This window comes from Gigantopelta aegis, chromosome 8 (genome assembly GCF_016097555.1).
Source record: "Gigantopelta aegis isolate Gae_Host chromosome 8, Gae_host_genome, whole genome shotgun sequence".
In the NCBI taxonomy this organism is placed as follows: Eukaryota; Metazoa; Mollusca; class Gastropoda; order Neomphalida; family Peltospiridae; genus Gigantopelta; species Gigantopelta aegis.
In genome coordinates this window covers 66,709,167-66,735,704 of record NC_054706.1, presented here as the reverse complement: position 1 = coordinate 66,735,704, position 26,538 = coordinate 66,709,167, and the positions used below count along the sequence as shown (strand labels likewise).

At 36.1% G+C, this 26,538-nt stretch overlaps 1 protein-coding gene across 2 annotated transcripts in view; it reads right to left on the bottom strand.

Annotated features, from left to right (window-relative positions):
• Positions 1-26,538, bottom strand: part of LOC121379112 (myosin-2 heavy chain-like) — a 75,954-nt gene that overhangs the window by 48,856 nt on the left and 560 nt on the right. For both annotated transcript variants that reach the window (XM_041507587.1, XM_041507588.1), the window contains exons 2-9: positions 20,448-20,633; positions 19,136-19,264; positions 17,275-17,420; positions 16,243-16,345; positions 7,615-7,773; positions 6,918-7,003; positions 5,530-5,679; positions 1,783-1,908 (exon numbers count right to left, since the gene is read on the bottom strand). In XM_041507587.1, coding sequence (XP_041363521.1) covers positions 1,783-1,908; positions 5,530-5,679; positions 6,918-7,003; positions 7,615-7,773; positions 16,243-16,345; positions 17,275-17,420; positions 19,136-19,264; positions 20,448-20,619 — 1,071 coding nt within the window. In that variant the 5' untranslated portion in view covers positions 20,620-20,633. The remainder of the gene's footprint in view (positions 1-1,782; positions 1,909-5,529; positions 5,680-6,917; positions 7,004-7,614; positions 7,774-16,242; positions 16,346-17,274; positions 17,421-19,135; positions 19,265-20,447; positions 20,634-26,538) is intronic.

Sequence of the window (26,538 nt, the reverse complement as noted above, 5' to 3'; positions counted from 1 at the left end):
CAAAAGTGAGTTGGATACATTTTTAAACGAGTTGTAAGGTATATGGTACCTTTTGGTCACAGTGTAGTATTCCATTTCTTACATATCCTCGGAAAAACAAGTTTAAAACAAATATAAATGTCTTTTTCAACTAAAACTTATTTATGGCACTTGCACACTACAGTTAACTTGTCAATTTTAGCTTAACTTTTTCATGTCACAAAGCAAGCAATTTTGAAATTGGGGTATTTAGATGATATGGCTGTGGTGACCAGGTTATCACCTCAGAGGGTGTATACCTGCAGTGTATACATTGACATATTAATACTACAAACCTCTCAGCTTTAAAGTAAATGAGAAAACAATTGGGTTTAAGCTGCTCATTTCAGACATAACAGGTAGCGTCTGTGTCTACCCTAGTTCTCACAAACACTCACATTTATCAACAATAGCAGGACTTGTGCTATTAACTGCTCTATCAAATGTTAGGTGCACCTCGAACTTTGACTCAGCCGTATGTTATTTGGTTTAGTACTGCCAGGAGCCTTTAAATTGATATTACACATATGTGTGTTATTGGTGTGTGTTATCATAATGAATGGTGTTCTCACCAATGGATGTTTAAGAAATCACATTCAGCCTTTTTCAAAGGGTCTTTCCTCAGTCTAACTAATTTAATATGTTTTTAGCTAAATGATACTTTTCAAAAGAGATTACCCTGTGTAAGTATAGCCACTGTAAAGTGATTTCGTCTAATGTAGCATTTTTTAAAGAAATTATTTCAAGTTTGTAGTCATTGTATGTAAATTAAAACTTATTTTAATGCCTTTTATACAGGTACGATTTTGCTACAATTTAATAATTTGGCCAGAATGGAACTATTTCCACAAAAGAATGTTCCTGGTTATTGAGCAAGGGGACAATGGGTTATGAGGTAAAAAGCCCCTAAGGTGCATTAATCCCGCTGGTACCATTCAAGTCAAGCTACACGAGGTACATTGTTATTTATCAAACCATTCTTATTTTTGACCTACTACCTTCCCTCACTTCACCGCCTTTAACCTATTGCAGTTTATATGATGTAAGTTTGTGATGTACATGTATAGTAATGGTCATTTATGCATTGTCTTAAAGCATGTTAATCTATGTATGAATGTAACTATGTGTATGCAATATTGTTTTAACCATGTTATATTATGTCTGAAGGTAATAATGTGTGTATGCAATTTAGTTGTGGGTAGGCGTTTGTTCTGAACCCCACCTAAGACTATTCTTTACTCATCACAAAGATTGGAGTATAAACATACGTTTTGTATACTCAGTGTTACATACTGACATATCATGTAACTAACTCTGTCGTTTGGAATAAACGGCCTTTTCATAAAAATGCTTTGTTACTTGGAAACATCTTAAAGGCATATTGTCACAAACCACTGACCTATTTAATGGTCTAACAAAGTATTACCTGAACAAAAATAATTTGATTTGTATCTAAATGTACTTTATTCAACCATGTTCATAACCACCATACTCCATTTATTATTGATATTTTGTCAAAATAATTAATAATGGCAATGGTCCATAATTCAAAAACTAAAATTGCCGAGAAGGTTGACATAGATTTCACTCAATCATGGTTCAGTTATGGTGATGCGATAGCTAGATTTGGTTTCCAACAATTAATGTAATTTGTATTTATTATCCATTTTTAGAGAAATAAGGTCCTTAAATCCATGACAGTATGCCGTTAACTCATGATTCAAACCAAGAATGTGTATGCGAATAAGTAGAAAAAGTATAAACCTTCTTCTTCTCCCTCTCCAGTTCTTGGATGTTGTTGAAGTACTGGGCTATCTTGCGCTCGGCGTGTATCAGCCAAAGCTGATGCTGGTCTCGGTCTCTCTGCACTTTCAGCATCTCATTGTTCAGCTAAAACGGATGTTGAAAAAAACAACACAAAACACTTAAGTGTTTTTCAGCTTTTTTTCAATTCCTTAACCTGAACTCTCTCTCAAATGTGTGCATTCCCTCCCCCCACAATAACAATGAACAATTTTTTTTTTTGTAATTTCTCTTTCCTGAATTCTTTTAAACTGACCTCTCTAAGTTTTGTGCACCCCCACCCCACCCCAATAACAATGAACTGGTTGTGACGTTTCAACAGCCAATCATTCTCTTGTAACCTGATCATTCTAAAACATTGGGGGGGGGGGGGGGCTGCCTGGGGATGAGGATGGAGATGGGTTAAATGGGCCGGTAAACTTAAGTGTAGGGTGTTTTGGCAAGTTAGGTATACACAAATTGCAAGCCCTTATAAGGGCTAAAAACAAGTCTCCTATGAGTTGCCCTGCCTACTGGCCATGTCCTTTTAAGGACAGAATCGACATGATCCCAACAGATTAACTCCTTTTAAGGGCTAAAAACTTAGGGTAACCACGGGAGGCCTACGACGACAGCCACCAATAGGCAGGTTCCAATACGAGCTACTCTTGGCAAACTAAGTTCAAAAATAACATGTAGCTCCCTTTTACCTTTTGATGAACCAAAATGCGCCAAAATTCCTTCAAGAAATTGTGCAATACTCTCTCTTTTGACTTAATCCAACAGGACATTCAAAATTCAACAGCACCAAAATTGCCCCTGCCCGCTACCGACCCTGGTCAGGCTGTTAGTGCTCTCTTGCACATGTCAGTGCAGGCGGTCCCTTATCCCACCCACCCCCCACCCCCCAATCCTTTCCTGTCCTGGGTAGAGGAGCTGACTGAGACTGGCACCTGCGCCTAAGACAGATGTGCACTACAACAGCGTGTTCTGAATGTGCATTACAACAGCATGTTCTGAATGTGCATGTAAAACCCTATGTCCATGACCATGGCAAGTTAGGTTTTTGTAATAGGTTGCCCCAATTGCATTCCTCCCCTCCCCTTATTACGGGGGGTGTGGCAGTCCATATATGGAGATCAAACACTTCATTCATGCAATCTAGCTGAGTATGAAGATCACTCCTCTTCTTATTTTGCTTTATGAGCTATCATTACGATTTGTTGGATACCACTTTTAGAATTGGCTTCAAATCTCCATTGGTTATCCAAACTTGTATTTTGTATTTTGACATCCCACACAAAATGGCACAATTTACCTTTAACTTTTTCAGCTTGCCCATCTAAATTATTAAGAACTATTGTTTGTTGGTTTGGTTTTTGGGGTTGTTTTTTTAGTTGGGTGGGGGTTTGATTGTTTTTCTATCTATGTATTTTGTTATACATGTATGTATACAGATATATATATTTTGTTATCTATCAATTAGCCATTACTAAACAGAAAGTTAAAGCCATAGCTTGAAATCCCCCCCCCCCACCACCTCCCTGTCTTGGCTGGAACTCTGGTGAAGTCAGAGGTTGTGCCCAAGACAGGCGTGCTTGAACAGTTCTCTGATGGAAGCATGCCAAAAATTACCCACACCCACACAACAGAAGTTTATTTGTTACTTTTCTTTTCATGAATTTTTTAACCGGACTTCTCAAGTTTAGTGCATTCCTCTCATTCCATCCCCACCACCCACCCCCCACCCAACCCCCAATGACAATGAACTGGTTCAGACGTCCTGACAGCCAATCATTCTGTTGTAACCTGATAATTCTGTTTTAGGTTATGTGATCCCCTCTTCCTTCTTCCCTCAAAGAGATGGAAAAGAGATATATATGACAACTGTCTGACTATGAATACAGAAATAGAGAGACAGGGAAATGAACAAAGGTTGAGAGGTTAGATTATAGTATGGAAAGAAATACATCACCACTTTTGTTAGAGAGACACACTCAATTTTCAAATTAGCTTGTTCTCCAGTTACTTGGCTAAATATCAGTGTAATCTTTCATTCATTAACGTTTTCAGGGTTTTATCATGTTATAGCTATTCAGTGACAACACCACCGTCAACACATTCATAAAAGTAACACTATCGGTTTTAACATTAGCTTCTTTTCCAGTTGACCAGTCAAAACAAATAAAGTAAATCTCGTTATTTTTAAAGAAGATACCCTGGGTAGACAACAGAAATCGGATTAATGACATTTGACTGTATGTATTGTTTCCATATGATATGTGAAAGAAAAATATTGAGAACCCAAAATTAATACAGAGTTTATACACTGAATCTGTAATATTAATTCTGAAATGTCTCGCCTCCCATAAAAGTTTTCAGTACACCGTGAAAAGTTGGTTTGTTTTTGCTTAACACCACCACTAGAGCACCTTGATTTATTAATCATCAGCTATTGGACGTCAAACATTTGGTAATTTTGAGAGGAAACCCGCTACTTTTTTTTTCTTTTATATGCACCATACCACAGACATGATAGCACATACCACAGCCTTTTGTATATCAGTCATGGTGCACTGGCTGGGACGAGAAATAGCTCAATGGACCCGACTCAGTACACCGTATGAACATTGATAATCGACCTAGGACTTATAGTTCGTAAGAAACTGATCTAAAGGGAAAGCTTTAATGTTAAACTTTTAATGCAAAAGTTGACGCTGTTGTCACTGCTACTTAGCTCAATACCCACTGACGCTAGTTATTAGGCAGAGTAAGATGTTTCCAGCTATTATAATATTGTATTATTTTACTGTTGTAGTATACATTACTTAAAGCATTTTACTTCAAGTATCAAGTTTGGAAAAGCCAACCTGTTTCTGGTTATACTAGTGTTTGAAGTATATTAAGCAGGACACAAGAATTGTATAGAATTAAATATCTAGACTACCATAAACGCGTTCAGTCCACTGTGGTAAACATCTATACGTGCAACTATAAACCAAGTTTGATTAATAGGACTTAAAACGTTTGTGAGAAACTGATCTTAACGCAAATCTTTAACGTTAAAACTTTAAAACAAAAGTTCCATCCAGTACACCACGACTGGTATATGAAAGGCCATGGTATGTGCTATCCTGTCTGTGGGATGGTGCATATAAAAGATCCCTTGCTACTAATGGAAAACAAATGTAGCGAGTTTTCTATATAAGACTATATGTCAGAATTACCAAATGTTTGACATCCAATAGCTGATAATTAATTAATTAATGTGCTCAAGTGGTGTCGTTGAACAACACAAACATTAACTTTAAAACAGAACTCAAAGCCATTATAGCCACTGCCTTTGGAAACGTATTACCTACATCTTTGCCTTTTTACTCTGTGAAGGCAGGGGTGCAGAAATGGAACATATTTCACTAGCCCGCCGGACCAGAACCAACTAAAATTTACTAGCCCGCAATAATTTCTACTAGTCCGCCAGTCTATAGAATAATATATTATTAATAATAATATAATATACAGTGTCTTCACTTCAAAAGATATATATATTTATAGATATATTGACAAAACATTATTAAGAACACCTGGTAAGTGATCAACATCATGTGGCAAACAAAATAAAAAAGACAGATCGCCCGTCGGACTGGTAGTTGCATTTTTTAACTCTCATTTGGCGAGCGGGCGAGTACTTTCTGCACCCCTGAAAGGAGAGAGAAAAATGGAGCTCACAGTTTCTATTTTGCGCCTCTCTGTGAAAAGGTCATTCTGGACACAGCTGAGCTCCTGACAGAGTTCCTCATTCTTCGTTCTCTCCGCCTCCAGGTCACACCGCAGTATCTCCAGCTGGGCGACCACGTGCCGATTTTTATCAGAAGAAGACTGAAAAACAATTTTTAATATAAATTCAATACAGTAAGAAGGAACACATGTTTTAGTCCTATCTGCATCTAGGTCTGAACGCAGTATTTCCAGCTGGGCGACCACGTGCTGATTTTGATCAGAAGAAGACTGAAAAACTATTTTTTATATAAATTCAATACAGTAAGAAGGAACACATGTTTTAGTCCTATCTGCATCCAGGTCTGACTGCAGTATTTCTAGATAGGCGACCATGTGGTAATTTTTATCAGGAGAAGACTGAAAATAATATACATGTATATTTTTTTTTATCCCACTGCCCCCTTTCCTTTCTCTCCTTTGAATTCCATCTCAATTCTTCATGATCTGGCAAATATTTGACAACAATATAATGTGAAGCATTTTTGAAAAACGTTTGCATATTAAAGAACCATTGCACAGACCCAAGAAAACACCCGCCATAAAAGCTCGCATTAAGAAATGTAACACTGAAGTACCAATAATGTATTAATGTGTAGAACATACTGTGAAATGATCAGAACTCCAATATTTATATTCCTTATCCTGTGACGGCAATAACTGGAAAACCTATTTGTGATCTCTTAATCACTACAACATAACAGTTAATGACAAGCTTTTACCATGAGGAACACAGTAAACTTTAATTTGTACTATACTAGCAATAAACATTCTGGGAGTACTGCAAGTTCAAGGACAATAACTCTGTAAAAAAAAAAAAAAAAAAGTTAAATTACCATGAAACTTGATCTGTAGCAGTATATGATAAAGCTACATAAAAAATTTCAGCTCAATATCTTGAGGCATTGTTAAAAAAAGTCCAGACAACTGTATGTGGGACACAGATAGACAGAAAGAAAGAAAGAAATGTTTTATTTAATGACGCACTCAACTCATTTTATTTACGGTTATATGGCGTCAGACATATGGTTAAGGACCACACAGATACTGAGAGAGGAAACCCGCTGTCGCCACTTCATATGTTACTCTTTTCAATTAGCAGCAAGGGATCTTTTATATGCACCATCCCAGACAGGGCAGTACATACCACAGCCTTTGATATACCAGTCGTGGTGCACTGGCTGGAACAAGAAATAGCCCAATGGGCCCACCGACGGGGATCGATCCCACACCGACCGCGCATCGAGCGAGCACCTTACCACTGGGCTACGTCCCGCCCACCCAACAGACAGAGACGAAATCTACCATCTCCTCCAGTCGGACTGTAGGAATAAACTTACTGTTTCTACTTTCCGTGTGCTGCGATCTTTCAATGTTGCAAGTCGAACGATTCTCTGAGATTCTCTTCGCGCCTGTTCAACACTCTCTGTTCAAAATACAAATTTCAAGTATTAAGTAAATTAAACACAATATTAAAACAATAAAATGTCTCGCCTACCATAATATGTTCCAGTGCACTTTGACAACCTGGGCCCCATGCTTATAAAACAGTTAAAAGTCCAGACTCAATCTCTAATGATGTCACACGCATACAATTTGTATGGCATTATCATGACATTACTGTCTCAGGCTCTATTAGAGTCTCGAGTGTCCACTCTAAAGGTTTTATAAGCAACAGGCCTGGTTTCATTGACTATGGACTTACAGTTTGTGAGCAACCGATCTAAATATGAAACTTTAACAACTTCAATGCAAAAAGTTGATGCTTTCACCACCACTGCCACCACCAACACCACCGTTGGAATAGTAATACTTATATCTCGCCATTTTACTTTGTAAACGCACGACACATATATTGACAAACTGATAAAACCATCTTGGCTCAGCACAATATAACAATCATTTCAAAACAAATGATGGACAGGAGGAACATCGAAGGTTTTATGAGAAACGGTTTTAAAGTGATGGGTTGGGTGGATGGTTTTGGATGTGTGACCAGAGCATACAAATATCACTTTAATTAAAAGTAACACCCACCTTTAAGCTGATCCTTTGATTCCTTCATTCTCTGTATCTCGACATCTTTCACTCCAACTGTCTTGAGCAGAGATTCGTGTTCCTTGTCGATCGCCTGCATCTTCTTGTTCAGACCGTCAATCTCCTCAAGTAGCTGGATATTCTTTTTCATGAAACCTCCTGCAAACACCAGTGAACATTTTGTTCAGTATCGCATCGCAATTCGCTATGCAAGTTTCAGAGATCACTACACAATTTTAAAACATTAAACAGTAGTTGCTAATCAATTTTCAATTGACAACAAATATCACTAATAAGCCCTCTGCATTAACTTTTCCATCTAGGAGCCAGATGGCGCTTACTTGTATTTTTTATATACAGTTGAGTATTGTAATTTCGAGACCCTAAGTTTTGATTTGATCGGAAGGACCATACTTTGAAATTGATAACTAGTGATTTCCCTAGAAATTTCGCAAGGCATGGTAGACCAAACACTTTTCGGGCATTTTCACCATTTTTGGGGCATTTGTATTTCATTCAAAATACACAAAAATTAATTGCAATAAACATTAATGTAATTCATGTGCTTGCTTTAATAAATGAATGGCAAAAGATATAAAAGACATATTTTATTAATTAATAACACCTTTTTTGTGTTTTATAAAGGCAATTTTAGAATTAATTACTGAAAAAGGCTTGTTTAATCTCAGGGCAGCATGGTGCTGATGAAGGCAAGATGGTGCTAGACTATTGAGGCATGGTGCCGCACCATGCTAAAACAAGCTAGGGAAAACACTAATAACAATAAAAATGTCACTTACCTGTACATAAATATGTTTATAGTAATGTCAAATGAAAAAGTCCACTGGAACACTGCTAATATAATAAACACTGTTCAAAACACACTACCCCTAAAACCAATGGTGTCCGGTTAGAGTATTGTAAAGTCGAGAGTAAACCGCGTTTATGTCTATGATGCCACATTCAACTGAAGTCACTTAAAAGAAATGTTTTCTTTCTGGACCATTTTATTACATTTCTTTTGTATTTGAAAAACCTCCTTTTTTTAACCAACTGATAAAAAGGACAGTAGAATTCATAAAACAATGAATAATGAAACATCATAAAATTTTAAATGGTGACAACTGTGGAAAATGTAATTTAGTGTGCATTGTTTTGACTATTGGACCTATAGTGAGGGCAAACGAATCGATCATCTCTCCTGATACTCTTTCTTTGGTGCAGTACATTAAAAGCAGAATTTCTGATATTATAACCCACTCTCAAATAATCTGTCAGTTCTTTATTTGCTGTTTATTTGATAAGATCTCCAACTCTGTTAGTACCCATTTAATTACTTTTTCGTGGCCTCAACATAGTCCCTCCCAATGTGTCACGTGACTGAAAGCTGTAATTTTTGCAATCCAATCCAAACCATTTTTGTTTACTTCCGTAGTTTTTTTATAAAATGTTCCCAGCACACAACAGGAATCAAGACACTGGACATAAAAATGGTAGATAGTGTTCGCAGCCTGGTACTGGCTCCCACCCAGAGCAAGTTTAAATAATAATAATAATAATAATAATAAAATTCTTTATTTTCAGAGGGTAAACACATTCAGTACAAGGTGACTGGTCTCCCATGAGGCCCTCTCTAATCTATACATGATATTATACATACATACATTCAAAGAAACAACATCAACATACATGTAATATGTATAGCATGAGGAACAATAGCACATATTATGAATATATAAATAATATTTAAATCAATTTGTTAAGAAACTTGAGTCAGTGATAACTCAATACATCATAATTATTTTAACAAACACAAAATCAACAACAAAGGTATATCTTAAAATTGATTATTATTTGAATAGTGCTTAAAATAACTGGATTTGAATGAGGCGAGGGATTGAGAATATTTTATCTTTGAAGGTAGTGTGTTCCACAGTTTAGCTCCCCTGCATGAAAAACTATGGCGATAAAATTCTGTTCTTGGTTTTAATTCATAAAGGTGATTATGTTGAGTTGACCTCAGATTTAAGGAGTGAATTTCTGAAGTTGTTTGAAACATTGTTTCTAGATATGATGGAGATAGTTTGTTGAGGACTTTGTAGACAAACTGGCAGGTTCTAAAGTCAATTCTCTCTTTGATTTTAAGCCATTTGAGAGAGCTAATTATTTCTGCAGTGGACATTTCTTTGCTCTTTTCAGTAATAAGTCTTGCAGCTTGATTTTGGATTTTTTGAAGTTTTCCTATAGAATGTTTTGAACAGGTTCCCCAAATTGTGGAGCAATAGTCTAAGTGAGGTAATATGTAAGAGCTGTAGAATATTAATCTGGTCTTTTGGTCAAGATATTTTCTGTTTTGTCGAAAAATGTATAATAAATAAGAAGATTTTTTAATAATGGCATTTATGTGGTTAGCCCATGTCAGTGTTGGGTCAATGTGTACACCAAGAAGTTTTTCAGAAGTGGAACATTGCACTGGTATGTGATCTACATATACAGTCAATGCTGTTGAGGTTTCTGCAATCGAGGTCAGTTTTTTAGAAGAACCAATAAGCATGATTTTAGTTTTATTTAAGTTAAGAGACATCTTATTATGGTTGCACCAAAGACTCACCTCATTCAAATCTAACTGGACATGTTTTTCTAACAGAGATATGTCATCAGCTACAGATGTGGAGCTTACATCATCAGCAAACAGATCCATGACACAATGCTTTGCATAGAGTGGCAGATCATTGATATATAATGCAAACAAAGTGGGGCCAAGTACTGATCCCTGTGGGATGCCATATGAGAGATTAAGAGGATCAGATCGGGCTTTGCCAAGAACAACAGTTTGTTTTCTACCCGAGAGATATGATTCAAACCATTTTAGAGATTTTGAATCAAAGTGATAGATGCTTAGTTTCTTCATGAGTATATCATGATCTATCATGTCAAATGCTTTTTTAAAATCAATGAATGTAGCTGAGACAAATTTACCATCATCTACTGACTTTTGCCAATTATTAACAATTCTAAGTAGAGCTGTTTCACAGGAATGTTTGGTTCTAAATCCAGATTGGTATTCATAAAGGAGTTTGTATTCTTCGAAGAATTCAGATAATGCTTTATGCACATGTTTTTCCATTATTTTAGACATTAATGGCAATATAGAAATTGGTCTAAAGTTTTCACACTTTTGTCTATCCCCAGTTTTAAATAATGGAGTTATTTTTGCATGTTTCCATTGCTCAGGAAATATCCCTGATGTTATGCTGTTGTTGAAGATGGTTACAAGTGATGGGGTTATAACAGCTGAAGCCAATTTAACAAAGTGTGGTCCTATGTCATCCAATCCCATTGATTTTTTTACATCACAGTTCTGAAGTTGTTCAAATACAAATGCACTTGAGACTAGTGGAATGGTGAACTTGACAGTACTTGGCAGTACTTGGTATTTTACTATCAACAAAATCTGATAATTGTTTAAAGGTGTTGTTATTGGAAGGTGTAATGGTTGATTTTGCCTGTTCAATTACATTGATAAAATAATGATTAAAGTGATTACATATGTTTTGTTTGTTTATTACTTGGTGGTTGCTGTCATCCTTAATGGAGGCTATGGAAGTGTTATCTTTGGGATTAAGATTTCGAAGAATTTTGTGAATGGCAGCTGGGTTTGATGTGTTTTCTTTAACAGCATTTCGCAGGTAGTTTGTTTTAGCTTTGTCAATCAATGAGTTGACTGTATTACGCCAATATTTGAATTGCCGTTCTTTTGTTTTTTGCAAAGGTCTCTCATTTTCATAGCACCTATAATTTGATCTGTATGCCATGGTTTAAGTTTGGTATGCTTAACCCTATGTTCAGTGAGTGGTGCATGGTTATTCACTACTTCAGTTAAACAGGCACAGAGAGTATTGAGAGCAGTACTGGGGTCAGATACATTACTTACTGGTTCAAGAGTATTTGATAAGTCATTCAAAAAGTGACTCTGGTCAAAATGCTTCAGGCATCGATATTGAAGCGTGATGTGATGATTCTTTTTAATAGGTGCAGCCTTCGATTTATAAACAATGCAGACAGGGAAGTGGTCACTTATTCCAAGTTTGGGTACAAAGCAGCGATTAACCTTTGCTTTTCTTGTAACATAAACATGATCAATAAGTGTTGAAGAATTTTCCGTAACTCTTGTTGGCTCATTAATTATTTGCTCTAGATTATATGCTTTACAGATATTAATAAATTCAGAATGTTTTGATGTTAGCAGGTCTATATTAAAATCACCCATTATAATCAGTTCTTTGTTAAGTGTGATAGCTTTTTCTATATTGGCATGAAATTGTTCAAACCATATAATCTTGGCATTTGGTGGTCGATAAAGAAAAGCCACAAGAATAGATTTAGATTTATATGGAAGTATTTCCAACCATATTACTTCAAGTTCATCGCTTTCTAAATCCACTCTTCTGGTGTAGGCAAGATGCATAGCTATATAAGCAATAACACCACCGCCATGTTTGTGAGTTCTCTCGCGTCTTTCTGGTTTATGAAACCCATTGATATTTAATATGCTGTCTGGCATTATGTTGTTTAGTTTGCTTTCTGTTAGACCTAGAATACTGACATCTTGAGCAAGTAGACTAACTTGATAAAATTTTGATCTTATACCTTGGATGTTAAGATGTGCTATTGTTAACCCTTTTGCAGATTCAAAACCAAAACATATAGTGTCGTCATTGTATATCCAGGAAACATCAGGAACAACATTTATCTGAGTAAACTTGAATGGATCAGGCAGAAGAGTATATTTATCTCCTAGCTTTTCAAATGCATCATTTTCAATATATGAAATAATATGTAAATAATGAAGACACATGTTAACATTCATAAAACCAACTGGTAATAAAAACATGAGAGGAGTATTTGTAACTCCTAAAGTGTCCTTGCTATTAATACAGTGTTTATCCAAGCTTTTCACTGGTATATCTACTGCAGGAGCAGTTTGTAGACATTTGTCTACAGTGACATGGGAATCTATAGTGGACAAAAATATTTTACATTTGTTAACAGATTTCTCAGTACAACAATTTGCTTGATATTTATCAGGGGAATTATAATAGTTGCATTTCATGGGTTGTGAATCATCAGTAGTAGCAGAAATGACTGGTTGGACAATATTAAAACTATTTTTTATTGTGATAGGGTTAGGCCTATTTTGTTTAGTAATATGTTTCGTACATGAACAGTTTTGCACATTACTGTCACAATGTCCACACAAGCTATCCAACACAGAATATCTATTTGCCAGTGTAAGAACTATCTTATGGGTGCTCTGTTGACCCATCCTGGTGGTGGTGGAGGTGGTAGCCACTGGGGAAACCATGGTTGGTTGGGTCGTGGGCCGTACAGTCCAGTATGAGGAGGGAAATGATAAGGATGCACTGGTGAGAATGTCTGTCCTTGATACAGTGGCATGCGAGAAAGAAACATTGGTGCCGGTTGCGGTTGATTGATGGGTGGTGTCATTGGTACCATTTGTGGTCGACTGATGAGTGGTTTTACTAACTTTCTCCTCCCATATGTCTCTCCTGTTGAAAATTAGCATGTTTCTTATGTAGTGGTAATCCCAGCACATCGTGTACACTTCTCAGAATTGTGTTTGAAAGAATTATAATTCCTTCTCTGTTTGGATGAATATGGTCAAAGAACAAGTTTCTCTTTATGTCTCCATGTTGAGTTACAAATTGTTCATGGCTGTCAATAATCTCAACATGCATGGTGTCAGCAAGATGTTTTAGTGATTCATTGATCTCTTCAATGTTGTTTGTTACTGACTCATTTGTAGGACGTGGCAGTATTGTTGACAAAAACACGTGACCATTTGGTTTGACTAAAGTTTGAGATCTTGTTAGTAGATTTTTGAACTGTTCAATGATACTGTCTTTGCTGAATGATGAAATATTATTGGTACCAACATGTAAAACAATGCTGTCATATTTGCCTAGTATATCAGTTTCATTGGTTTCCAAATACTTGTATACACCAGCAATTTTGGCACCAGGTAGGGTTTTCACCCTGACATTAACATTTTGACTTGACATCATTCTTGCACTTAAATGTCTCACAGTGCTGCTGCCGATGATGAATACTTTTTTTGGGACTGATTCATGGTCCATGCTTTCATTTATTTTCTGGACATTGTTGGTATTTTGATTTTCAATGTTTATTTTTGTCACTGTGTTAATATCGGTGGAAAAATGTTCAGATGCATTGGTACAGTTGTCATATGTGTTGGTTAGTTCATTTAAACATGACTTCATGTCATCTATTTTTGCTTCTAGTTCATTTGTTTTGTTTGCACATGAAAAGCTGGTGAAATGTGTTTTGAGATTGTCAATTTTTGTTGAAATGCCTGATGAATTTTTTGTTGTACTAATAAATTTGACAAAGCATGTTTTAATGTCATCAATTTTTGTTTCCAAATCAGTTGTCAGCTCATTTTTCTGTAGAATTGCTTTTACTATTTCATCTTTTTTTGCAGTAACTTTTAACTTTTAGTTTTTCAGAGCTTTCACCTTTGCATTTAGCAATAATGATTCTTCAGATTCTTTCTGTAGTTTTGATTTGGCCTCTTTGAGTTCATCTGCACATTTTTTATTTTGTTTCATTGCATGACTCAATGATTCACTCAATTCTCTGTTGTTGAAATTTAGTTTCTCAATTTCAGTTTTGTTATTTTGTTGCTCTTTTTGAGAGTTTATTGCACTGGCTTTGAACTCTTGTTTTAAACAAGAATTTTCTTCTTCAAGATGAAGAATAGTGTCACGGAGTATCTTAACTTGGTCTGAGTGTTTTTGTTTCAGAAAGTGTAATTTCTCCTTTGTTTTTATAAGTTCCTCTTCTGAGATCATGTAATTAGCCTGCTGAGACATAATTATTGTTTTAGGCATTGTTTGCTGAGTTTCCAGGTCTTGGTCATGTGGTACCTCTACATCACTGATGCTGGTCTTATTTACACAAGATCCATGGCAGTTCTGTTGCATAAGACAGGCTTCTGTTTCAGTTCCCACATCTGTTATTGCTTTTGTCTGCTCTTTTTGTGGGGTAGATGTTAACTGAATTTTATCAAAGTTTACAATCTTTAGCATTTTGGAAAAGTCCTCCATGAGCCATGAATGAAATCCATTTGAGTTGCCTTGGAGATGTAGTATGGATGTAGATTCATATGTTGTAAGGGTTAGATTGTAAACACTCCCATCATGATGATGAGTTAGTTTTAGCATTTTCCCATTTCCATTACTGACAAAATTGAATTTTCCATATTTTTCACAAATAATATCACAAAAAATTTGTAGAATACCTGGGTTATGAAAGTGCACAGTAATACACCCACTGTTATGTTTTATTGTTACATCACCATTTGGCCAGAAATCATTGTACACAGAATCATTTTGAAATTCACAAGCAGGCAGGTTATCAGTTATGATTCTGCTTGCAAAATCAATATTGGTAGATGTCTCATCAATGTCAGCCTGTGTAAAACCATTAAAGGAAGAGAATGTAGATGAAATTTGGTCAATGGAATTGTCATCACCTGAATAATTGTCATTACATATATCAGAATCTGGCTCTGTAAGTTTGCCACACAAGTCGGCCATGACAGTTTAAAGATGAGTTTTGTTGTGAAAACAACATATAACAATAAAATACTCACTGTAAGTTCTATTCTAGAACAACTCTTGACATATTAACACAGAATCAAATATCCAAATATAACAATTTCCACAGAACAAGTTTTGTAAAGCAGGAACCACAGATGACTAGTGAATCTCCACATTTTACTGGAGCTCAAGCCAGCATGACTGGCATGACTGGCAGCCATGGAAATGACTCAATGGGTAGGTGTACGACCACTACACCCTCTTCTCTCTCACTAACCACTAAAAATTAACAACTAACTTACTGTCCTGGACAGACAGCCCAGATAGCTGAGGGGTGGGCCCAGGATACTGTGCTTGAACCTTAACTGGATATATGCATGAAAATAAGTTGAAATGAAATAATGTCAACATATGACAAGAATTCATTAATTAAATGTCTTGTTTATCATAAACTTATTCAGTGTCACCGATAGCTGCATCCATAAGATGTTCCTCTCAATGCATATTATAAACTATTTAAAATTCAATAAAAAAAAATAATTCAAACTTGATTATCAGAAAGCATATTGTGCATTATGAGTGGCAGACGCATCATGCTCCCCGTTAATTACGAGCCTTTACCCAATATATTAAAACATGATGGTATATCCACCGCCATCGGGGTTCAAAATAAACACTTGTTCCTTTGTCCTGACAAATGCAAATCTGCTCAGACAAGCAAAATGTACCTCAATGGTAAAAATGTTCAATGCAGTTTCATTTTGAGAAATCAAAAATACGGTCCTTGTACGTGAATAACACAAAACATTTATTTGGACAAGTGAAAATATTGCTGGATAAGTAGATTTCTCGATGTACTTGTCCAGTGGACAAATGTAAAATTCTGCTTATTTCTATCGCTGAACATGGCAGTTAAGAAATATTCTTTGAGAAAAACATTTTAAAAGCTATCATGATGACCTAACAAAGATCTGGTTTCACTTACTGTTTTCCTCCTTGAGATTTCGAACTTGAGTTTGAGAATCATCCAGCTTTTCCTCAAGTTGTCGCACCACCATTTCCTTCTCTCGAAGTACTAAATTTTCCCTCTGTCAAAGAAATGATATATACACATGTATGTATATATATATATATATATATATATATATATATATATATATATATATATATATATATATATATATATATATATATATATACAAATAATTCAAAACTATTATGAATGAATGAATGAATGAATGAATGAATGAATGAATGAATGAATAAATGAATTAATTATAGTTATTTTCGTTGTTATATCCAATTACGGTTTAAACACACATCTCAAGTATCTGGACTGTTTGTCCACGACAGTGGGTTAGTTGTTAGTTGCCAGCGGTTAGTGAGAGAAGCTGGTGCATTCTGACTACTGCAGGACAGATATCTCGCCCAACATCATGCAAGCTGACACACTATACATGTATACCATTTTGCACATGGCACTGACTAAAATAATAAAAGAATATGTGAGTAAAGGTAAAATAATTGTACCCCCTCAATATGATTTTTGTCAAAAATTAATCCAATAGTCAGAATGTTAAACAAGAATTCTGCAGAATTAAATGTATCGAAATTAAATTAAAAAGGTATTCAGAATCACTAATAGTTGCATCCATAAGATGTTCATCTCAATTTAAAAAATAAAATTCAGCTAAATATAAATTCAATTAAAACTTTAATTTAAGTAACATTTTACTTTTGTCACAATTATTGGGTAATGAATATCCAGGACACAGTTGGGGCACCATCGAGAGATTGGCAAGGGATAGACCGGCGTGGAGGAACTTCGTCGCTGCCCTAAATGCCACTAGGCATGACAGGAAATGATGATGATGATGATGATGATGATGATGATGATGAACATCCATAGATGCCACTATGAACCAAGTGTCATTCATCTCGGACTTATAGTTGGTGAGAAATGTAGCTAAACACAAAACTTTAACGTTGAACCAGTTAATTAAACAATTACACTGACCTCAAGGTCCCTCAGTTCTTTTTGTGCATACTCGAGCACATTCTGAAGTCTGTCGTTTTGTTCCATGAGATCTCGCTCTCGGAATCCCATGTTCACAAAGTCGTGCAGTGCCTGGGAAAGTCGCCCATCACTGTGTCGATTGTAGCCTAGAAATTAATTTTGTATGTACATTTAAAAACTAATTAAAACAAATTATATTCATTAAAACATGTATTCCAATCTACTGAAAATGGTAGTAAACCTTCCTATTTTATTTTGTATTGAATATGATATATTTTGTTCACAAAGAACACAGAGAAAAATGTATATATCGTTTTATGTAAATATTGGTGAGGGGGTAGGGCACATTGCGCTATGTTAAAACATATTAAATAAGTTTTATATAGGATACAAAAATACACCTTCAAAGGGTTTGGTAGCAAACAGATCTGCATTTTTGTACAAGCTGGTGATCAATCTTAGAATGCTGTTTGCATTCCAACATTACTGACTGCAGAGTTACCTCCCCCTCCACACTTCTCTTGGTATTAAGACAAAATGTCAAACTTGAGAGGTTGTCTTGATTCATCCAGTTTTTAACACCATTAACTACAGAGTTACCTCCCCCTCCAAACTGTTAAGAAAATTTGTAAATTAGTAGATATTTTCAAATCTGGTGGTAATTCTTCGGATTTAACATTAAAGATTGTCATCTCTTTTATGATATTCTAACACTAACTACAGTTACTTTCCCACCACCCCCTTCCTCAGAAAAAAGAAAGAAAGAAAGAAATGTTTTATTTAATGACACACTCAACACATTTTATTTATGGTTATATGGCGTCAGACATATGGTTATGGACCACACAGATATTGAGAGAGGAAACCCGCTGTCGCCACTTCATGAACTACTCTTTTCGATTAGCAGCAAGGGATCTTTTATATGCATCATCCCACAGACAGGGTAGTACATACCACGGCCTTTGATATACCAGTCATGGTGCACTGGCTGGAACAAGAAATAGCCCAATGGGCCCACCGGCGGGGATCGATCCAACACCGACCGCGCATCGAGCAAGCGCTGTACCATTGGGCTACTTTCCACCCACACCACCCCAGATTCACCTGGGCTCATATTTTCAAAACTATATTAGTGCCAAGTGTCGTAATGGCATCATAGACTACGGCAATTTTATGATATCATAGCACTAAGATAGCTTCGAAAATCATAAGCCCGATTTCCAAAACTAGTAATTGCAGAGTTTCACTCATTTCCCACCCCCCAATCCTGTACAGTTAAGAAAATACTGTGAACCAGGAAAGACTCACAACATGAAGGTGGTGCCTTGGCTTTAATATTGAAGATTAATTTTGGATTTCCAACCTTACAGTTATTTCCCCTGCATGGTATGAAGAAAACCTTGTAAATTTGGAGAAATTCAAACCTGGAGGCGGTTTCTTGGCTTTTACATTGAACATTGCCATTGGTTTGATTTCCAACATTACAGAGTTAACTCCCCCTCCACTCTATGATTTGTTTCTTTTGTTTAATGATACAACACCACTAAAACACATTCATTTATTAATAATAGGCTATTGGATGTCAAACATTTGGTAATTTTTACATATATAGTCCTAGAGAAAAAACCCACTACATTTTTCCATTAGGAGCAAGGGATCTTTTATATACACCATCCACTGACAGGACAGCACATGCCATGACCTTTGATATACCAGTCATGGTCCACTATGAAGACACACAAACCTAGAGGTGGTTTCTTGACTTTTAGAATAACATTGTTATTTGTTCGATTTCCAGCCCTACAGAGTTACTCCCCTTGAACATCATGACAAAAAAACGTGTAAATTTAGAGTCTCAAACCTGGAGGTGGTGCTTTTGCTCGAACGTTGAAGATTTTCTGATAGACATGTGGATACTCCCACTGAAGCAGGTCCACAAACACCTTGAATGCATCTGGTCCTTTTGTCAGCAGGATGTCAATAAAAGCCCCTGGAAATAATGTAATTCAAAGTTTAGTTGTTATTGTTTTTTAAACAGCAAATACATATATGTCCTACAATCCAATTCACCATGTTAGTAATGAGTTAGTCGGTACAGACTTCCAATTTTAATTACAATTATTATTATTAGAACTATACATGCAGACTTTCATTTTTGAAACATCCAGAAGACTAGTTGGAAATCCATTTGAAATGTTGAGGGTAAAATTACACTCCAGAATCATGATCAAGTGACTGGGGTAATAATGACTTGTAAAACAAATTACATTCCTAAGGTTTCATTTTTATTAGTGCCAGGTGGTTGTATGGGAACAAAGCCTCCACCTCCACCCCATCGAATAACGATTATTACCATTTATTAAATACATTTTAAGGCTTCTGGTAGTGTTCAATGTTTCTCAAATGACATTTATGATATTTTTTATCAACATTTCTTAGATGTTTTGACACGTTAGTTAAGTATCCATGAGAATTCATTTCACAATGTAATGAAAACATTTGGACGAGAATTTTCAGAATGTACTAAGGTCCCGATATTTTGCTAAAACAAAAATTGGTGTAGAGATAATTTTTGACATGAGATTTGACATCTTGAATGTGAGAGCATGATTTTTGACAAAAACACTTAAGTCTCACTGCACAAACGTGAGAGTCAAACATGTCTGGTTTGGTAGATGTAATTATTGCATATGGTTAATTCATTTCATTTCAACTTATTTCCGTGCTTATATCACTGTCCTGGGCATACACCATCTATCTGGGCTATTTGTCCAGGACAGAGGGTTAGTTGTTAATCATTAGTCGGAGAGAAGACGGTGTAGTGGCCTTACACCTACCCATTGAGTTGTTAAAACTCACTCTGGTTGGGAGCAAACATTGGGTTGCGAACCCAGTTCCTACCAGCTTTATGTCTCATGGCTTAGCCACGACAGCACCGAGGCCGGATGCACATGGTTTCACAGCCTATTATTAGGTCAAGGAACTGGTTAAATACCTCTTGTAACCAAGGAAAACCTCAGCTGGGCACAGTTTCAAAGATTACTACACAATTTTTAAAACATTAAACAGTAGTTGCTAATCCATTTTTAATTGACTAGAAACATTGCTAATCTAAATTTTTAAAACAAAACATTGTTCCCTGCTCAGACTTAATTTTATTTGAATGATTTTACCTGCTTTTTGTCGTCTTGTTTGGTAGATGTAATTATTGCGAATTGTTTCGCAGTCTTCTTGGTCGAGAAACTGGTGACACCTCATGTAATCGAGGAAAACCTCAGACTTAATCTTGCTGACCAGTGTGAACCTATGCTCCTCCAAGATGTCTGCATACTTCTCTTCATCCATGGCTAGTTGTATATCTATAATAACAATGGTGTCAGGGGACCATGAGCAAGATTTTAATGTCAAATATAAATATTAATAGTGGCTCATATGTTATAGCTCTAAAGAAGATATTATTTGGGTGACTAACGCCATTATTTTTTAATAATTAAGTCGCCAAAACAGGACATTGGTCGAATTTGGCGACCTGGCCACAGGCTGTTTCGAGCCCTGGGTGTTATGTACATCTTTTTTTTTTCAACTTATTTTCATGCTTATATCCAATTAAGGTTCAAGCACGCTGTCCTGTTCACAAACCTGAGCTATCTGGGCTGTCTATCCAAGGACAGTGGGTTAGTTGTTAGTTAGTGAGAGGGAAGAGGGTGTAGTGGTCTTAAAGCTAAGCATTGAGCCTTTAAGAACTCGCTCTGGGTTGGAGGCGGTACCGTGCAGCGAACACTGTACCTACCCGCCTGTAGTCTGATGGCTTAACCACTGCACCACTGAGGCCGGTTGGTGTATGTACAGATAAACCTGTTCTAGCGGCCACCTGTACATATTAATTAAGCAGAAACATTTTTTAAAAGGCTACATTTGTATTATCCCAAATCATCCGAGTATAAACTGACCTATATTAAGCAACCACCTGTCTTAACAGACCACTTTTGATACTCCCTTGCTTACGTGTTAAATGTGTATCATCATTATTTGTTTTTGCTATTAATAACATGTTGTCTAAAAACATATCTTAATTATGAGTGGAAGCAGGTTTTAAATGAGTTGCAAGATAAATGGTATCTAATGGACACAAAAGTAGTACATGTATCACCTTGCAAAGTTTTTAAAGTTTTGTTTCGTTTAACACCACCACTTTCGTACATTGATTAATCAATCATCTAGACTATTGTATATCAAACATTTGATCATGAATCCTAAAGAAAAAAACCGCCACATTTTTTTAATTTAGCAGCATAGAATCTTTTACATGCACTTTCCCAGACAGGTCATACTATGGCCGTTGATATACTAGTCGTGGGGAACTAGTTGGGAAGGGGGAAAAAACAAGTCAAAAGGCCTACAAGACATGGTGTGGTTTAAGTCACCTCTAGTAAAGTTGTCCTATACATCTGCTGTCAAACAGATTTGAAAATCAGTGTGGTGGCAGCTGTCTGCCTACTAAAAAAACTATACTCTGTTTCAAATTACATATGTTTTGAAGTACAATTGTAAATCAGGCCTCAGACCACAATTAATTTCGCTATATGTTTCTATATAGCCTTAGTGGCTATAACATTTTTATTAATATCAGCAGGCCCGTGAAGTTTTGTATGTACCTTTGCCTGCATGGGGGACACATACCCTGAAAAGGACAACCCCTGTTGTCCAGCTCTTTCTCCCAGCATATTGGTTTAAACAGACACACCCTCTAAACCAGGCCGGAGTACACCCATTTTACACAAAAAGCACTACTTTTGCATGGGCCGGAATTACCACAAACAAGTCTTCAATGTCAGCAAGTTACACATGTTTACAAACTACATGCTATCCCCTGTCACTTCAGTCAAACAGTTGCCACTTCATAGCTGTCTGCCATGAAATAATCACAGTGAAACAGCAGACTACTTGCGCGGTGAAACTTCCGGATTTTGGACAACCAAATGGGAAGATAACTGTAATCTGAGGCCTATCAGTCCATTTTTCCCCCTATAAACTGGCCCACACTAATGCATTCCAATGATATACATATTAAAGCAATGCTCAGTAAGTACCGGGATGTCACCTTTAAACTGAGAGTATATAGAGGCTGTGTTAAAACACCTACCACAGTGCCTTGCCATGGCCAATTTTAGCAATGGAAACTTGAGGGACACCAACTTCAAAATGTAATAACTTTATCAAATTTTGGAATTTCTTCATACAATGAGCAGCTATTTTTTCTTCTACATATGTTCTATCTGCACAGTGTTGTCTTGGAAAGATTTTGAAATATTTAAAGGAAAAAAAATCAATCATTAGATTTTACTTCATTTTTAATGAAATATTAAACTTAAATTTAAATTTTTGACAAAAAATAAAATCTAAAACTAACATTTTGCATTTTAGATATGATAAGTGGAGGCTTAGTAAAGATATGGTGACTGAATTCATGATACATTATTAGAAATGTGTCAGAGGGATGGTGAAAGTCACAAAATTGGGGCCATTTGCAACAAATTTTTACACACTAATTTCAGGGGAAATTAGACATGATAGGCCTCAGATTCAATTTTGACCTGCTATATTTACTTGATCTACTTAATTTACTGTATTAGACATGTAGCCACTTTGTAAAAGGCAAAACAGTCCATATAAATGCATATTAATATGAATATGCCCTACAGATATTACTTAGGTATACACCATAATATGTTTTTTGTTGACGACAACTTTGAAAATGAAGATTTTGTCACAAAATGCTGATATAAATCCTACCAAGAGGTACTTGCACCATATTTTTCAGTTTCCAGTGATAACTGTCAACAAGTGTAGTCATGTGCCAGTGTATTGGATACCTCAGTGTAGTATTTCTTGATTGGAAGGATGTTTGTAGTAATGACCACTGAATATGCATTATGGATTATTCTGCCATATGTATTACAAGCCAAATGTTAACCTTTTTGGCACATTTTCTGCAATAAACTTGACAAGTATACCAGCATCTGATTACTGAACACAATAAATACATTCAGACAGCATAGAATATTAGCCTATTAGATTTTCTAAGGATGAAAGACCATTTTTGAAAAATGACTGAAGTGTGTAATTTACATAAATGTAGGTGAAATGTATTATTAGAGTACTTAATCTTGTTAAAAACTGTATACTATTTATTTAAAGTGTTTAATTACATTTAGTAGTGATATATTCATTATATTTAGATCTTCTGTCCAATTGCAATAATTGAGAAACTCATTAAAATTCAATATGTAAAAAAAAAATTAAATCTCAATATTGACTAACAAAATCCAACTTTTGCTCTTTTTTACCAAATTATTAGCTCAAAACTGTTAAAATATATTGCAACAACCTGTAGTAACATCAGAGGTCATTTTATGCTATTTTGGAGGATATTGAAATTTAAAAGTTGAAAATTTTAATTTTAATTTTTAATAAATTCAAAAAAAATATTTTTAATTTAATAAAATATTTAGAAAATAAATAAATTAGTTTTCATATTCCTTGTGGTATTCACAATCAGTCTGTGTAATTTCACCTCTCTGGTTATAATACTTTCATCAGAATCAAGCATTTAACCGGTGTAATGTGTGAACTATATCAGGCCTCAGACCACAATTAATTTCGCTATATGTTTCTATATAGCCTTAGTGGCTATAACATTTTTATTAATATCAGCAGGCCCGTGAAGTTTTGTATGTACCTTTGCCTGCATGGGGGACACATACCCTGAAAAGGACAACCCCTGTTGTCCAGCTCTTTCTCCCAGCATATTGGTTTAAACAGACACACCCTCTAAACCAGGCCGGAGTACACCCATTTTACACAAAAAGCACTACTTTTGCATGGGCCGGAATTACCACAAACAAGTCTTCAATGTCAGCAAGTTACACATGTTTACAAACTACATGCTATCCCCTGTCACTTCAGTCAAACAGTTGCCACTTCATAGCTGTCTGCCATGAAATAATCACAGTCAAACAGCAGACTTACTTGCGCGGTGCAACTTCCGGATTTTGGACAACCAAATGGGAAGATAACTGTAATCTGAGGCCAAATACATCTCATATTTCTGTCTATTGTAATTTTTTGTACTGGTTGTTTGAATACCGTAACAGGTCATTATAAAACTGACACATTTTTATGGTTTTTATTCCAGAGATTTTCATAACTAATATATAAGACTGGAAAATCACCTGGGTATAATTTTGATTAGTACTTTAGTAAGCAGTAAGCAGTATTTCTGCCAGAATTAATTTTTTGGGTATGGTGCTATGGAACTGAATGCAACCACAGTCAACAGGGGTTATGGGGGGCCTTCCGCCCCCCCCCCCCAAAAAAAGGGTTAAATTTAGGGTTAGGGTTTGTCAAAAGGTTAACTTAGAAAAATAAAATCTGCGAAACATCTTTGGCTATGGTGCTACACCTGTTTTAGGGTGTATACTACCAGATCAAATCCCATAGACGACAATAGTAACATATGTGGCTAAAACTCCTACCTGCAGCGTATCAATCAACATAAACGCCACAGATATAAATACTACCACCCCTCACACTTACAAGTGAATCAGAAAAAACTGGGGGTCAAGCTGCTTGTTTCTGAGATAACGGGTATCGTCTATGACTACCCTAGTTCCGCACAAAATTAGAGTACTTTTTTTTACAGGTACCCCGTAGGCTACATGTTTCAAGCACAAGGCTACTCGACACATTGGTACTAGATGAAATAAAATTGCATATTTTTTTTTACCCAGATGAAACAATTATTTTTTACAACCAACACACTCACATTTATAACCAATCACAGGAATTGTGGTGTTCACTTCTCTATCAAAAGTTGGGTGCACCTCGAACTTTGACCCAGCCGGAAGTTATTTGGTTTAATACTACCTATACCCTCTAGCAGAAACCCTGGTAAGGAAAAGAAGGAAAGAAATGTTTTATTTAACGAGGCACTCAACACATTTTATTTACAGTTATATGGCGTCAGACATATGGTTACGAACAACACAGATATTGAGAGAGGAAACCTGCTGTCGGCACTTTCATGGGTTACTCTTTTCTATTAGCAGCAAGGGATTTTTTATATGCACCATCCCACAGACAAGATAACACATAACATGGCCTTCAATATACCAGTCGTAGTGCACTGGCTGGAGCGAGAAATAGCCCAATGAGCCCACCGACAGGAATCGATCCCAGACCGACAGCGCATCAAGCTTTAGCACTGGGCTGCGTCCTGCCACCCCACCCCGCATAAGGGAAATAAAAGATCCCTTGCTGCTAACTGAAAAGAGTAGCCCATGAAGTGGCGACAGCAGAATTCCTCTCTCAATATCTGTGTTGTCCTTAACCATGCCTGATGCCATATAATGTAAATAAAATGTGTTCAGTGCGTCATTAAATAAAACATTTCCTTCCTCCAGTCAGGCTATGGCACATGCTATCCTATCTGTGGGATGGTGAATATAAACGATCCCTATCTACTAATAGAGCAGGTTTCCTCTCAAAGACTATGTTAAAATTACCAAACGTTTGACATCCAATACCCCAGCACATTGTTTGAACCAGCAGAAAAATAATTATATTTATGCCCAAATATCTATTCTTAAGAATAATAAAGACCCCAATGCATAGACGTTTGAAGATGCCAGCAAGGGGTGGGTAGCCACATGTGGAGTATTGGTACATGTTACAATTTACGAAAATAAACACTGCATACTTGGTCTTCTACCAAAACCACAATTTCATATCTATAGATTATCTACAGAACATGCATTTGACGGACTTTGATATTGTACAAAAGTGTTTGTTTTGTCTCATGTCACCACTAGAGAACACAGATTTACTAATCATTGGCCATAATGTCAAACATTTGATAATTCCAACACTTCTATTAGCAGCAAGGGATCTCTTATAGGTACTTACCTACAGAACAGCAAATACCATCCTCTTTGTCGTGTCGACCTAATTGGGAAAAGGGAAAAACTACAACACCAAGGCCACTACTTAACAGTTCATGGCAAAAGGCTATATAAAATGGTGTGGCTCAAGTCAGATCTTGTATAGTAGTCAAACCGATTTGATTGATTATTGATCGGCTATTAGATGTCAAACATTTTATAATTCTGACATGTACCACCCACTATATTTTTCCATTAGCAGCATGGGATCCCCAAAATGCACTTTCTCGCAGACAGGACAGCACATACCATGGTATTTAATATA